Here is a 15,969-nt window from a genome sequence, read left to right as displayed (position 1 = left end):
ATCTTAAACTGTTGAGATAGTGATAGTAATAAATACACGTTAAGTATTGTAATAAAATCTCACATTTTGATTGAAAAATGCATTTGCATGTTTTAAGATTCAGTTGGTGCGTAATAAGAGAAAATGCTATAAGATAGTTGGAAGGAACTAGTGTCTAGAACCTAAAGATCATGTGATTCAGGCTGTTGAAGGGAAGGAGAGATCCGGTCCGGACTTTGGTTTATGTGAGGTAAGCCAATGCAATGGCCTAATGAGGATGACAAGATTAAACGTGAGTGGTCTGAATCACCTGATGTTATGATATGTGATTATTCAGCTATAGACACAGAGATCCGAAGAGAATCTCGATTCAGTTGGAAGCAATCTTGAGCTTTGATTATAAATGTTATCCATCACACACAAAATTGGTGAGACAAAACTAAAGCCACCTGACTCACTTGTAATTTTATCTATTAGTCCAAACACCTCCTGGATTATGAGCTTACAGTCACTGGTGTAAGAGTGTGATATTCCATTTCTGTTTTGGACCTTATACCATCTGGATTATGAGCTTACACCCAAATTCTGAGCTGACTTGTGATAGTGTTGATTCAAGTGTTGGGGAGGGAATCTCTGCGTTCAAAAGTCATTGGGAAAAAGCTTTCGGATGAACCGGTGCACTTCTAGCCCGAAGACCAACCTGATAATCTGTTCTGACCTAGAGAAAGGGAAAAAAAAATGGACCCGTGTATCCATAAGAATAAGCCCAAATAAGCCCGTTTCACAAGAGCCGGGTTAGTTCCGATTTCAAAATCAAAATCCATTAATCGGCCCGTTGCATTTTTAAACGAATCCGGTCCAATTCTTTCAAATTTAGGCTTAACTCGACTCAGCCCGTGCTCACCCCTAATTTCTATGACTCACAACACATCTCGACTTTTGGAGTACTCCTAAAGAAAAGGGATGTACTTACTAAACTACTTCCTCAACAGACTTGCTATAGAACAGGATAACTCATTATTTATTGAAACATAAATAAATAACCCTAAACAAATCTTAACATCGTCGGCACTGCCACCCGCCCCTCGCTGCCGCCTGTCAGGTTCCAAATTCGACGAAACCGACGAGTAGAACTGCCGCCACCCCTGCCACCGAGTAAAGCTCTTTCTATCGTATATAATTGTTAGCTTCGTGCTTTCTCAGATCATTGCAATCTCTTAATGCTGTGATTCGAACTCAACGTTTGCATGCATCATTAGAGCAACTCCAGCGTTGGAGCCCTCCCCCTGGCAATGCACTATTCAATCCACCTAATGAACAGTAACTGCCCTTAATGAACAGTAAATAGCCCTGGCAATAGAATTTGCATCTCCACTGTTACACTTCAATAGCCCTGGCAATAGACAATAAAATATTAGTATTTTATTTATTTATAAAATAATACAAAATAATTTTAATTGTAATATCGGATAAGATTTTTAATCGTTCTCGTTGCGCCACGTGTCATTATCCGAAGTATTATTAAATAATACAAAATAATACAATTATTGGTGATGAATTTCTGATAAGATTATTAACCAATCACGTCGCGCCACGTGTCATAATCTGTTCACAATCTTTGAGAATAGATTTCCATCAGATTTTTAACGAATGACGGCATGCCACGTGTCATAATCTGTTCACAATCTTTGAGGATAGATTTCCATCAGATTTGTAACAAATGACGGCATACCACGTGACATTATGCACAACCTAATCCTATTTGAATCCTCTATATAATCCACCATCCATCCTCACAAATCTCACACCAAAATTCTCAAGATCTTTATCATTATTCATAGTTTCTGCTTCCTTATTCACAAAAATCTGTATTATTATTCATAGTTTCTGTTTCTTTCTTTCAATGTCTTCTTCTTCTTCCTCAAGGATGATGTGGGAATTCAATCAGGAAGAGGAAGAATTGTTTAACGAATCAGAAGCAATGTTCAATCACCAGGGGGTTAGAAATGAGAGGGAAGATGATGAGGAGCGTCAAATGAGAGATGACGAAGTAAGAAAGGGTAGAGCCTCACATTCCCGTCGAGTCATCCAAGCTGCGGCTCAGATCTGCAGGCCCAGCCGTTCCGGAAACCTTGATAGAAGCAGGCAACGACGAGGTATGGAACTCTTGGATGATTATTTTGTTCCTAATAGTGCATTTCCTGATACGTACTTTAGACGTCGTTTTAGAATGGAACGACATTTGTTCAACAAAATCATGATTGCTGTTTGCAACCATGATTCTTATTTTATGCAAAAAAAAAGATGTTTTTGGTGCTATGGGTCTACTGTCTAAGCAAAAAATTACTGCTGCCTTGCGGATGCTTGCATATGGAGTATCTGCAGATCAAGTGGATGAGATAACGAGGATGGGGAAATCAACCATTCTTGAGTCCCTGATGAGGTTTTGCAGAGCAATCGAATCTATCTACACCGCTGAGTACCTCCGCAAACCTACACACATGGACTTGGAGCTGCTGTTGAAGAAGGCGGAGATGCGTGGCTTTCCTGGGATGATTGGAAGCATTGATTGTATGCACTGGACGTGGAAAAACTGTCCAAGTGCATGGCAAGGCGCTTACGAGGACAGAAAATGAGCAAAAAGTATCATTCTGGAGGCGGTGGCATCTTTTGATACATGGATTTGGCACGCCTTTTTCGGGGTCCCGGGAGCTCAAAATGACATCAACGTCCTTACCCAATTCCCAGTGTTCAACGATGTCCTGCAAGGAAAGACACCAAAAGTTACGTATTAGGTCAACGGACGTATGTACGACGGGCCATACTACTTAGCTGACGGCATTTACCCGCGATGGTCAACATTTGTCAAAACAGTGCCACGTCCGCGGAGTGCAAAGGAAAAACACTTTGCAAGCTGTCAAGAGGGGTGCAGGAAGGATATGGAGCGTTGTTTCGGTATCCTCCAAGCTCGCTGGGCGATCGTCAGGAGTGCTGCCAGATTGTTTGATGTAAAGTCGCTTCGATCCATCATGATGACGTGCATCATTCTTCACAACATGATTGTGGAAGATGAGTACGATTATGAAGCTGTTGATGAATATGAGCCAGACCCGATGAACAATTCAAGAACACGTATATATTGTGCTCATGACGCCATCGATGAGCCCATGCAACATGAGTCATTACAAAGGGATGGACGTTACAATGAAAGGCTCATTCAACGATATACTGCATTTCAAATGCCAGACATGCACAATGCCTGACAAATTAACTTGATAGAACACCAGTGGGCATTGAAACAAGCTGAAGATAATTAAGTTCATTTAGTGTGTTTTTTTGAATTTGGTATGTTTATGTTATTTTATTTGGTGTGTTTTATTATTTGGTATGTTTATGTAATTTTTTTATGTTTATATTTATGTAATTCTTAGTATGTTTATGTTTATGTTTATGTAATTTTTTTATGTTTATGTTTATGTAATTCTTAGTATATGATTGAAAGTGGATTCAAACTTTCAAACTTTGAGACAAAGAAAGGAATGTGATTGAAAGTAGTTGAGAAAATATGAAATTGTTGTGTAAGGTAGATGATAATGAGAAGGTATTTATAGAAAAGTAAAAACAATTTTTTTTACAAATTTTTTCAGATTTTTCAGATATTTTTTTGAATTTTTTACAATTTTTTTAAAATTTTTATTCAATTAATTAATCTTTGCCGTTGGATATAAAAAAATTTGAATTCCAACACTCCAGATTGGGCCACGTGTCACAACGGTAACTTTTCAGATTTTTAAAACTATTTTTTCATTTATTTTTTAATTTATAAAGCATTTTAATATCCACCGTTGATCTCAGATCGAAAGGTGGATATTAAATCTGACTTAATTTTTTTTTTTACCGTTGAGATTGAACGGTCCAAATTAAGTGACCGTTAAGATCTAACGCACCGTGGGAAGCCACGTGGCTTCCCAACGGTAACTGACAGATTCTTTTTTTTTTTTTCTGATTTTTGTGTCGGCGACGCGCTCCCACGCGCGGGTGGGGTGCACGCGCCTGACACAAAAAAAAATTAAATATTGCGATGACGCCACCCTAGCATCAACCTGACGTCACGCCCACCCCGGGCTCTCGGGCTGGCAATCCCCCACGGGCCCAGAGCTCGGGCCTCCCCCTTCCATCGGGCTAGCCCACGCTGGAGCCCTCCCACCGGCCCTTGGGCCCTTGTTTTGGAGCCTATCCCCCGAGCCAAACTCAACGGTGGGAATGCTCTTAGGAATCTAATTACCCGTAATAACACCAAAATTAAAAAATTTAATATCTCCTTATCAAACCCTTAACCCTAAATCTGTTCTGGGAAAGGGATTCCTTGTTATCAACACGAAAAAGCATTGATCGACTCCTCCAGTTTTGCAGGTTCAGTGGAGTTTTTATTTCGGCATCTCCGGAGAAGCAGCAGCAGCATCAACCACGGCAAGTTACATGGCGCCGCCACCTGTAGCCGGCACGGAAACAAAAACACCCACTAACGAGGAACTAGATGGCGAAAATCTGGATCATGAGCTGATGGCTGGGCGCATTTCACTACTGGCTTACCTGCCCGACCTTGTCATTCAAAAATTCTTCCAGCTTGTTCCCGCTAAATTTTGTGTCCGATTGAGCCTTGTGTCCATGCAGTGGGCACACTTTTCGTCATTGGAAGCCCCCGTATTAGATTTTGACGTCGATGATGAAGGCAACCCCGGGTGTGAAGATGATCTCCGACGTGCAAAATTGTTCGTCAAGTTCGTGGAAAGGTGTTTGAAACGGTATGAGCATTGTCAAAGAGACAATGTCTCACTGGACAAATTCAGGCTTCGCATCGCATCATACAACCCTGACCTTATAGGCGCCACTAGCGCAGACAAGTGGTTGAGTTTCGCAGTGGAGAGAAGCGTTCAAGCGTTGGATATCAGCCTTCGGCCTCAAAGAAAATTAGATGATCATGGGAGGATTCATGAAAACCAAATCGGATACTACTACTGCATGCCGAGCCAAACCCTTGTGAATGCAAATTTTTTACGGAAAACTAATGAAAATGGCTTGAAATTTTTAAGTTTTAACAATAAGGACAAAATAAAGGGTTAAGTGAATAGTACTCAGATTGATTTTTAGCATAAAAATGTGGTTTTTCGTTAAAGTGAACAGTACCAGAAGCTTTTCGTTAAAGTTACCAAATTTTTAACTAGTCTCATTTTGGAGTACGTGAGACTAGGTGGCATTATTAATAGGAGTTACGACGTTTCTTGGGACAATGGGGATCTTCTTGAAGCTCTTGAAGGTGAAAGCCTTTTTCCCTGTTTGAAAGCTATGTCTCTGGAAGCTGTCATCTTCCAGAAACAAAGCTCTGTCTTCTGGTTGCCCTTCCATCAAGTCTTTGTCATTAACTTCGTGTTCTTTTAGCGCCACCACAAGCATGCTGAACTGGGTGATTGTTGTTCCAAGTTCCAGTCTCAAAACTTTGCAACTTATGCACTGCAAGGCTCGTAGGGTTCAAGTTCTGAAAGCTATAAATCTGGAATATGTGACGTTGGTCAGACATTTCCATCCATGAGATTTTGTTGATGGATAAATGCCACAAGTTGAAATACATCAACATCTCTACTCAGCACCTAAAGGTCTTGAGATTATCTGGATTAGGCCACCAACTTATTCTGAAGGCCACAATTGATACTCCAAATCTCGACGGTATTTGTTTTCGGGTTATTTGAAGCCCCATGTAATTTCTACCAATGCTCCTCAGGTATTTATGGCTATGATCGCTCTTTTTTGGGACGATGAAGAACCCGGCCCTTCATCCCATTCGCCATCCACAAACTTTCTTGGACTGAGATTTTCTTGCAAATTTTGACTGCTCCAAAGAAGTAAGATTGTGTTTTGGTGATGCTGCATCTGCTGAGGTTTTTGTTCGTCCAGAAAATTTCGGGACCTTGTTGCCTCCATTCCCAAGTGTCAAGAATTGTTTATTGTTCGACACCCCTCGTTCTCGACAAATAGAGGCCTCAACTGTTGACTTGTATCCCTCTTTACGTTCGATGGCACCTTCTGCAAAGACTATTAGAAGCGTAAAGTTTGTGGAGTCAATCTTGCCTCCACGGCCTGTTGTCCGCCGCGAATAGAGGCCATAGTTTCTGACTCGAGTCCCTTTTTCCGTTTGATCAAGGTGAATAGTTTGACGAGGAGCTTGATGATTAATGTGCAATAATTCGAAACAAGAGGTGATCGCGTAGTTTTCATTACTCGTCAGAACATGAATTTCAAAATCCTCCTGCACTAGATAATTTGTTTCATGGTTAGTTTATGCGTTGTTCGTACCTTTTCAATTCATCTATGTTGAGTCTCTCCTTGAACTTAATGTTGGCATTGTAATCAGTTTCGTGTTTACTAGTGCATTAATCTTCAGTCGTTGAGTTAGCTGAAGTGTTAAGGGGTGTACGGATATCATTTCTCTAATAGAACGCTCTTGAGCAACCAAGTGTAAGTTCGTGTAGTCGAGAGATGCAGAAATCGAGTATCCGAACTAGATCGATATTCATTAATCCTGCTCGGTTTCATACTTTCAAGGAGAGGAAGATGAGCCCTATTACATCGGAGCATGCCCGTCTATACGAGATTAAGAATCGAGTATCAGTTTCGTTTCGTTTAGCAAAGTTTTACAAGAGAGCTTGACAAGTTTACAAGGATTTAATTGTATTTTTACTGAAAATTGGTTCAGAAAACATTTTCACCAAATTGGCTTCCAACTATTTAAAAATAAAGAACTTTAATGAAAAACTCTCGGTACTATTCACTTTAATGAGAAACCACATTTTTACACTAAAAAGTCAATCCTAGTAGTATTCACTGTACTCTTTATTTTGTTCTTATCGTTAGAACTCAAAATTTTCAAGTTTTTTCATTAATTTGCTTTAAAAATAACTTCCAAACATCCTCCAAACCGCTTAATAACAGGAAATTTTTTTTTTTTAGTACATTAATATATTTTTACACTAGAAGGAGAGGAAGTTCGGCTAAAACCACATAATGAACAGCTTAATTTAATATTGAATATGTCATTCACGAGATTCAAACTTAAAACCTTTAACTTCTAAGCGAATAAGAATACTAACATATCGTAGTAGTAAATGGCAAATTAATACAAAAGAAAATAAAAAATCAATTACAAACCCTAAACCCAAAACACACCAAAACCCAAGGATCAAAACATCCCAGCCAACCCAGATAATTAATTAATCAAGCAAACCCATCTAAACAAATCAAGCGTACGGTCAAATCCGCCCACAAGTTGGTCAAATCCGCACACAGGTACCAACAATGGAAGAGATAAGGAGTAAAGGGGAAGAGGACTTACTGGGCTGGGCGGCCCAACCCTGTTGACCGCCCTTGATTTTCTCAGGTAGGGCGTAATTGACGGTGAGGACTCGGCCGTACAGCTCGGCGGCGGCGGAGTCCTCTCTCTCCAAAAACGTGACGAACCCAAAAGAGCGGTGCTTCTGGGTGGCTTGATCCAGCGGCGTCTTTACGTCCTTGATGTCCCCAAAGGGTATGAACGCCGCGTGGAGTATCGACTCGTTCACCTCCTCCGCCAGTCCTCCGACGTACATCGTGTTCTTCTGCACTGCTTGCTGCGCCATTCCCCAAATCTTCGCATTTCAGAAAATTTTCGGGTAACTCTGCAGATTTGAGATTTTGGATTTCACCAGTCTCCCTCCTTTCTTTCTTGTTTCTTCTGTGGGCCGCCTCTATATGAATGTGCTGTTATGGGCTTTAGGCCCAATATTTTTGTTATGGTTTAGTGTAATTCTTTGGAGATTTTTGTCGCCGGATCCCTTGTACATTTGTTGGGTTTGAGAACTGTTCGAATCCAATAGGTCTTGGGATCGAAACTGGCAGATAGACCAAAGATGGATAGGGTTTTGGAGGTGGGTAATGCTATGGAAACTCTCATGATTCTCTGGCACCTCACAAATGATTATTTGAATTTGAATTTGAATATTGAAAATATGAGGTGTTCTAAAATACCTTTGTTTTCCTTTTTTAAACTTTTTGTCGTGTTCATATTTAACTTCATTCAAAATACATACTCTCGTCATCCAATGAACATTAAACATGCGATAAAGAACATTTTAGTGTATTTCATTCATAGTTGATAAAATACGAGATGTGTATCGCTATTACTTGAGTTACATGTCTTTGTATTCTTTTAATATAAGCAATACTGAGAGGGCGATTCAAATACAAGACTTCAAGCTCATGTGAAATGCTCTTAACCACTTGAGTTATATGACCTTTTCAATATCTGGCGCTGAAACAAAATCTTGTGTGGTTTTTGAAATTTCAATGAAGTTGTAGCTAGAATAGCTCCCACATCATGTGAGACCATTTTGAAGTCGTTGAGATCATAATATAAATAATTTCATACTTTTTATAGGGGTGACTTTATCAACCGCACGGTTATAATGTCTTACCAAAATTCTCAATTTATGTTGAGAATTCCAACAAGAAATGAAAACTTCATTTTTTTTTTTTCAAAAAATGCAGTCAGTATTCTCAATAATTCTAGTAAATATTTATTTTGGAGATATCTGTCGTCAGTTCCCTGGTGCGTTGTTGGATTTGAGTTATGTTCGAATACAATTTGTCCTGGGATTGAAACTGGCAGGGAGAAAATAGCCAATATATTTTTGCGGCACATTGAAAACTCTCTCCATCTATCGAGATAGCTGAGCAAAAATAATAACAATCCCTTCATCTTTGTTGTCTGTCCAAAAAGTATGATAAATATGTATACAAATGAAAGGTTTAGTGGTTTTTTTTTATTTATTGTCTAGTGTTATTTTTATTTACTTATAAATGAAAGGTTTAAGGTTTAAATCTTGTGGGTTAAGAGTTCAAAATGGCAACTTTGCTAAACAGTTTAGCATGTTCTGACTTCATTCAAATACTGTCACATCTTTTGTGTAAAATGCAAATTTTTTTTTTTTTTTGCGAAATATTTCAATGAGCGTTAAGGAAGACTGTCCAAAACATTGTCAAAAATGGGTTCCACCCTAACGAATACCCACGGAAAATCATACGTTAATTTTTAAACTTCAAGAAAAGCCAAGGTGAAAATAATAGATTGAACGACGATTTAAGTACGAATTTATTTTCACCTCCGACTCAAAAACAATGTAGGGTATTCACATGCAGAATGAGGCGAACCTAGGTACATATGACAAGCCAGACCCTCGCACGCAAAACGAGGTGAACCCTTGGGTGCTCAAAAAACGAGTTGGGCTCCACGTCTGGAAAAAATATATTTTGAAGCACATGTGACTTTTTGGCACCCCCAAGAATTTCATCCATTTTTGTACATTTTAGTTAATTTTTCTTTTATTTCTCTTACCATTACAACAAACTATCATATTCATATTCTTTAAAATATATTTTACCGTGCAAAATCTATTGTACACTAAATATACATTTTACATCTATGTATTTTTTCTTATTTTTTTACTTTTCGGCTTAAATATTCTACTAAATATACACTTGTTGCTGAATAAATCGTAAATTCGCTTCCAAATACATTATAAAGATTTCCTTAATGCTAACGGAAAATATTTCGAGAAAATAAAAAAAAATTCGTTTTTCACAAAAAACATGGATTAACACTTACGGTTTTTAGTCAGTTTTGCAAATTCGTACATAAATCACCGTTCAATCTATTTATTTTCACCTTTGCCTCACTGTAAAGTTTTGAAATTTGAGGTGAGACTTTCCGTTGAGATTCTTGAGTGTAGAGCCTCACTACCATATTTTTTTAGTTTTCGGCTAAAATATTCAACTAAATTTACATTTGTTGCTTAATAAACCATAAAACTGCTCACAAATTCCTTAAAAAGTTTAAATTAATGCTTAGGAAAAATATTTTGCGAAAATCAAAAATTTGCATATAAAAAAAAAGGGTTAGGCAGGCTCAACGCACGTAAAACGAATCGAACTCAGCTCCTGCAGAACGAGGCGAACCATGGCCCGCAAAACAAGGCGAGCTCCGCTCACAGAAAACAAGGCGGGCTTCTGGCATGCAAAACGAGGCGAGCTCCACGCACGAAAAACAAGGATGGCTCCGTGCACGGTGAAACAACGTGGGCTCTATAGACTCAAAAAGGGGTGGGCTTCTATCATGCAAAACGATGCGGACACCACACATCCAGAATGAGGCAAACCCAAGCACATATAACGAGCCGAACTTTGTGCATGTAGAACAATGCGAACTCCTAGGTGCTCAGAAAACGAGTCGGGTTCCACACACGGAATTTGAAACACATGAATATGATAGTTTGTTGTAATGGGAAAAGAAATAAAATAAAAATTAACAAAAATGTACAAAAAAACATGGCTGTTAAGCGGGCTAGATGCACAAAAAAGGAGGCAAACTCAGCTCGCACAGAATGAGACGACCCATGGCATGCAAAAGAAGGTAGGCTTCTCTTAAGGAAATGGAGTCGGCCTCTGACACGCAAAACGAGGTGAGCTCCGTGCACAAAAAATAAGGCGGGATACTTGGCACAAATCGAGGCCAGCCCTGCGCATGTAAAATGAGACTGGTTCCATGCATGCCAAAACAAAAAGTTAACGATAAAATCTTAAAAAAAATAAAGAAATAAAGAAATAAAATTTTGAAAATGAGGGATCAGTATGAAGATAGCGACCAGTGCAAGTAACAATCGCTACCACCCTTGCAATTTCAATGAATTTGGGGCGCTACATAATTAGCGACAAATTCTCTTTACAATCGGTAAGTAAGTACCGATTGTTTAATTTTCTATTTTATTTATTGCTTTTTCCTTTTTCCATTGAATTTTTTCTTTCTTCCTACCTTACTTTATTTATATTTATATCTTTTTTTCGAGTGTCTTTGACATGGATTATAAGAAAATTTTCACTGAAAACATATTTTATAGAACATGAAGATGATAATTTGGTGTTATGGTAAGGGAAAAAAGAAAATCTTAATAAAAAAAACATAAAATAAATAAAATTGATGGTTTAGACACAGGTAGATGCAACAGCAACCTAAATCCAATGAGCTCAGGCACTAGCTGCAACCCATACTCATGCCCTTGGAACGCCCAAGGCGCACAGAGGCAGGGTTTAGGATTTATGAGCGTGTGAATAGTAACATGTGAACAGTAGCTAGCCATAAAAATAACATTCCGAGTTCGGCGTGTTTTAGTGCCTAGTGTACTCAAAGGATTTTTGACTCGCCACAGTGCGGTGGATAAATTTGGTTTTAAAAAGGGGTTAATCAAGACGTTTACTATAATTTTCCTGAAAACAATGGAGACTCACAAACAAACAAGTCATGGATTTCCCCTAACCTCAATGACATACAATTTCCATATAATAAATTTCATATTTGAAATCCATACATTAAAATTTTTCAATCACGATATGCATATTCCTCAATACAATTTTGAAAAGATATTTCCCTGACTCTCACAAAGCAAGGAGCATTGTTGGCTTTGTCTCGCCTCCCATTCAAAATTGTGATGAACTTTCCCTTCGAGTTGTATGAAAAGGGCAAAATTGTATTGGATGATCACTTCTTGCGCAAGTACACGACTCCAATAACCACGGAGATGCCAACAACAGCCGCTGGAACAATCCAGTATCGCTTTGTCAAATTGGCAAGCTTCTTGGGATAGCCGGGTGGCTGATTCTCGGAGAAAATCTCTAGCCCTGGAATATCCGAGGAAGTGGTGTCAAGTTCTCCAATACGTAAGGCTTTCATTTCCTCCCTGGCAGTTTTGCTGTGCCCAGCATCTTCAAAATCTTCGGTGGCATCTCGTCCTAATGAAATCGAATCTCAACACGTCAGATTACAAATTTGTGTTTGTATCTACATTGTTGTTTAAAATGATTATCTGAACTGAAACAAAATGTTCGAACAATTGAGAAAGGAAGCTTGGAAATGCACCAGTTGCAGCCAGGAGTACGTCGTCTCCACCAGGGTGGTCGTCCAAATAGGTTGACACATCATACACCTGGGATTAACCAATACACTATGATCAGATCATTCAGATTGACGTCAAATTTTAGTTCTCCAATTCAAAACAAAACAGAGAAATCAAACCAGCAACGAAAAATTAAGTTCTAAATTCGTTATGGCATCGACAATCAAATTGATCATTTCAAAACAGATCAAGACATAATTTGGAGGATGAAAAACCTCCAGCAGTGATGGGGCTGTCCCCATTCTGCATACTCAATATATCCGATATTTAGGAGAAAAAAGATGGCGAGATGCATACCAAATTTGACAGATAAAACTCACATGAATATTAATTCATAAATGCAACAAGCACAGTAAAGGCTGCAAGCATCATGAATAAAACACGACGTATGCTTAAACTAGTCACCGGTTCGTTTGATGGAAAGAGAGTTCTTTAGGCCAATTGTTGGGTACAAAAGCCAGTTACACTTTAGACAGAATACAGCAAGAGTCGCGAATCACAATCAATTACTTATACCACAAGACTACTCATCTGTAATTTAAACAAGATTATGAATAGCAAAAGCACACATGACAGATCACTCCTGATGACAATCCAATCCAACCAAACTGTACTATCTATAGGTAAAAATTTATGAGTGAAGAGGAGGAAGCTTGACCCAGAAACAGAGAAACGCAGAGGAATTACAGCAGTAAAAAGTAAACTATCGATGAAAATATAACATGGGTTTTGCAGGTAGTATTCCAAAGTCTCTTTCTTTGACCTTGTTTATGACCTATAGATTAAGGACACACTGAATCGTCCTGAACACAAACAACCCTAAAAGTTGGAATATTCAAAGTGTTTCTTTTGAAGAAACTCAAGAAATACCTTGCCATCGATGACGACCCAGCAGTTTGTGCTGTGACGCTTCTTGCATTGAATACAGCTTCGTCAACGTCGGCATCTTTCTGTGTTCGCTCAACCAACTTCAGAGATTCTCGTTGCTGCACGTTTCTTCAACCTATACCAGATATTCTCTCTCTGTTGGTTGAATCTTATTCGGGAGGACTTGTATGGTGGTAGAGGTTTTCGGTACAATAATAGGTTGCGTGCGGAGGAGGTTGTTTGACTTTCTAACTATTTCGGCTGAGCCAAAACTCTCTGTATTTAACAAAGAAACCAACTTATAATCAAATAGGATGTTTATTCTTCTTACCTAACGCATCTTCTTGTAAAGATTTTATTAGAATTCTTATCGGGTAGGGCCTTTTCGAAAATTTTACAATAAATCGGCTCATAACGTAGACCAAGAGGTGCACGATGCATGAATCGTGATCCATGCTATGAGCCGGGCCATACTACACTAATTTACAAGGATGAGGTTTGAACTCGAGTGCAAGAGACTGGATGAATTGACCTAACTCACACGTGTGTTAAACAAACTTCAATCACATTTCTACTTGGGAATGCCATTACAAGCAAAAGGAACACAGCTACATGTTTTGTAGCTTAACCTTTTTGTTTGTGAGACAATTAACCATCTTCCATCCAAACTTCAATCTCATTATGCTTGAATCCAAATGCAACAACAAAATATTAGGATAGGTAGCACCACAACTTTAAATTACTGTTGATCAACGTCTACTTTTCAGGGTCGTTGGTTAGCTTCGAAGAGTTTTCTCCAGATCCGTTAAGTTCGTCCCAAGCTTCTACCCAAGTAACCATGGCATCTGCCAGCTTGAGGAAGTATGGGTCGATCTTGCCAAGCTTAGCCTTGACTTGCTTCGAGAGTTCAAGGTAGCATTTCTGAACAGTAGTGCATTCTTTTGTAAGGACTGCAGATTGGAAGAAAGGGATCAGCTCTTCTTGCCAGAAGATACCATTGTACTCCTTTTTGAGGTTGACAAATGGATTGCTGGCTTTGCTGTGCCATATGTAGGGTAGACCAGTCTTGACTCCATATCCTAAATGATCACATATAACCTACAAGCATATAGATGTGATAAACCTTCTCCGACATCAGAGTAAATTGACAAGCAATAGATTCAAACAGAGAGTGCACCTAGAAACGTAGGAGGTATTCGTCAAGAGCTAGAGAAACTATTGCAATACACTTCTCAGGTTATCATCTCGAAGTCTGTAAGTTATCAAACGGATGTTTGAATTTCATGCAAAGTTATCTTAATTCATTCTCGACAACATATAAATCCGACGCTGATCCCTTTCCTAATAATCCTAACGACAAGAAAGTTTAACCTTACGAACAACAATCCAATTCAATGTCACGATTGAAGTGCTAAATTCCCCTAGAAAAAGTATGTAAGTACAAAAAGATAAAGAGGGTTAAAGATACAGAACTAAATAAGCAATTCAAATTACCTTCATGCACCAGCCAGCCCACATATCATCATATCTTCCAATTGGCTGACCATCACCCATGAGTCCGAAGTACATTGCCGGTCCAATCAGTTGACGGTTGAAAGCCAAGTTCATACCACACATAGGAAATAGAGTTCCCTTGGGTATTGTCAGAACTGCATCAACAAACCTGAAAACATTTTACCAAGAAATGAACACACAATTACGAAAAAAGGGCTTTCCAGTGGTTATTAGTACAGTTTTTGTGTTATTTAGGATCATTCATTATACCTAGTGTTTCTTTCCAGAGGCTTGGCAAGCTGGGTGGGAGCATCATAGTCCGGGATGTTGAGCCAGAGACCATGAGAAACTGCGGTTGGAACACCCTCACGGAGACTAAAAGGATATCCGCGTACAAAGTCTGCACCTTCTCTGTACGGATCATATAAAGTCTTGAAAAATAGAGGAGTTGATGGATTTAACAGGTTCTTTATATGTTGTTCAGGTGCATTGATCTCTTTCCCAGATGGGTCTTTCGCAACCTGCATACAAAGATACAGATTTCAACAAATGCGAGATTTCGAAATTTTTCGCAGTAACACGAACAACGTTACGTATAATTCATACCAACAGATAAACACAAATTGGACAAACGTGAAATTACATAACACATCAAAAACTTGTTTCCATAAAACACAAAAAACCCAGATCAAAACCAAAATGCTTAAGTTATATGGTGTAAACTCCACAATCCCAATTAAAAAAAATTAAAAAAATTAAAAAAACCATCGCAATTTCATCACTCGGAAATCCAAAATTTGACAAAAATTGACAAAACGCATAAAAACCCCGAACCCCATTTCCTAAAAAACTTCAAGATCCATCCGGTTGAATCTAAAATCTCATTTTTTTAGAGAGGGAGAGGGAGAGAGAGGGATGTTAATTCTTACAAAGCAATCGTCGTCAATGGTAAAGATGTACTTCTTCTTCGAGACCAAGTACCCAAAGCAGCGACAAGCAGAGTCCTTGAAGGAAATGCAGGAGGCCTTGGGACCCAGAATTCGATTAATATCGTTGCGATTGAAGAGCTCGTAGTCGAATCCGTCAGGGACCCTGACGGTCCGCGACGGATCGCCGTCCTGGACGATGATCAGGTGGTAGGGCTCGAAGTACGGCCGCCACATCTCCAAGAAGTCCAGGTTTCGAATCGTCGGGATTACAATGTCGAGCTCGTCTTTCAGGATCGGCGTCGGTTTTGCGTCGGAGAAAGCAGCTCCTCCCGCCATTGCTGGCTCTTGGTGGCGGAGCAGAGAGGCACTACTGTTACAGAAGAAACGCAGATAGTAAGAAAGAATCGGGTTCGACTTACGATGTTACGAGGAAAGCGGGATTTGTCTTTGACTCTTTTGACTGTTTATGTATGGTATAGGTGGACGGAAAGGTCACGTCGATTGTGCGTGGAAGGGTAATTTGGTCAATTTCATAAGTTCTGTAAGTTGCAGAATCCGAACTGGACTAGTCCATTTGTAGTGGGCTTCCAGTGTGATCCATATTTAAAAAAAAAAAAAAAAAAAGTTAAAGAAAATGATTTGAAAATTTTAAATTTTAACGATAA

At 39.0% G+C, this 15,969-nt stretch overlaps 1 protein-coding gene and 1 pseudogene across 1 annotated transcript; both read right to left on the bottom strand.

Annotated features, from left to right (window-relative positions):
* Positions 1 to 11,375: 11,375 nt before the first annotated feature.
* Positions 11,376 to 13,121, bottom strand: LOC137731412 (cytochrome b5-like; annotated as a pseudogene).
* A 308-nt stretch (positions 13,122 to 13,429) lies between these two features.
* LOC137731411 (probable UDP-arabinopyranose mutase 1) lies at positions 13,430 to 15,736 on the bottom strand. The gene is made up of 4 exons (XM_068470519.1): positions 15,305 to 15,736; positions 14,646 to 14,896; positions 14,376 to 14,544; positions 13,430 to 13,979 (listed from the first exon to the last, which is right to left on the bottom strand). Exons 1-4 carry the CDS (start codon positions 15,638 to 15,640, stop codon positions 13,638 to 13,640), a joined length of 1,098 nt encoding a protein of 365 aa, XP_068326620.1. The 5' UTR covers positions 15,641 to 15,736; the 3' UTR covers positions 13,430 to 13,637.
* Between the last annotated feature and the right edge of the window lie 233 nt (positions 15,737 to 15,969).

Source organism: Pyrus communis, chromosome 4, assembly GCF_963583255.1.
Source record: "Pyrus communis chromosome 4, drPyrComm1.1, whole genome shotgun sequence".
Taxonomy (NCBI): Eukaryota; Viridiplantae; Streptophyta; class Magnoliopsida; order Rosales; family Rosaceae; genus Pyrus; species Pyrus communis.
This window is presented reverse-complemented; position numbering and strand designations above follow the sequence as displayed.

Excerpts from the sequence above, each read along its gene's own strand:
- LOC137731411 (XM_068470519.1), bottom strand. The coding sequence starts at position 15,640 with ATGGCGGGAGGAGCTGCTTTCTCCGACGCAAAACCGACGCCGATCCTG. Across the intron at positions 14,545-14,645 it reads CCTCTGGAAAGAAACACTAG|GTTTGTTGATGCAGTTCTGA; the intron begins GTATAATGAATG and ends AAATGTTTTCAG. Across the intron at positions 13,980-14,375 it reads GGGCTGGCTGGTGCATGAAG|GTTATATGTGATCATTTAGG; the intron begins GTAATTTGAATT and ends ATATGCTTGTAG.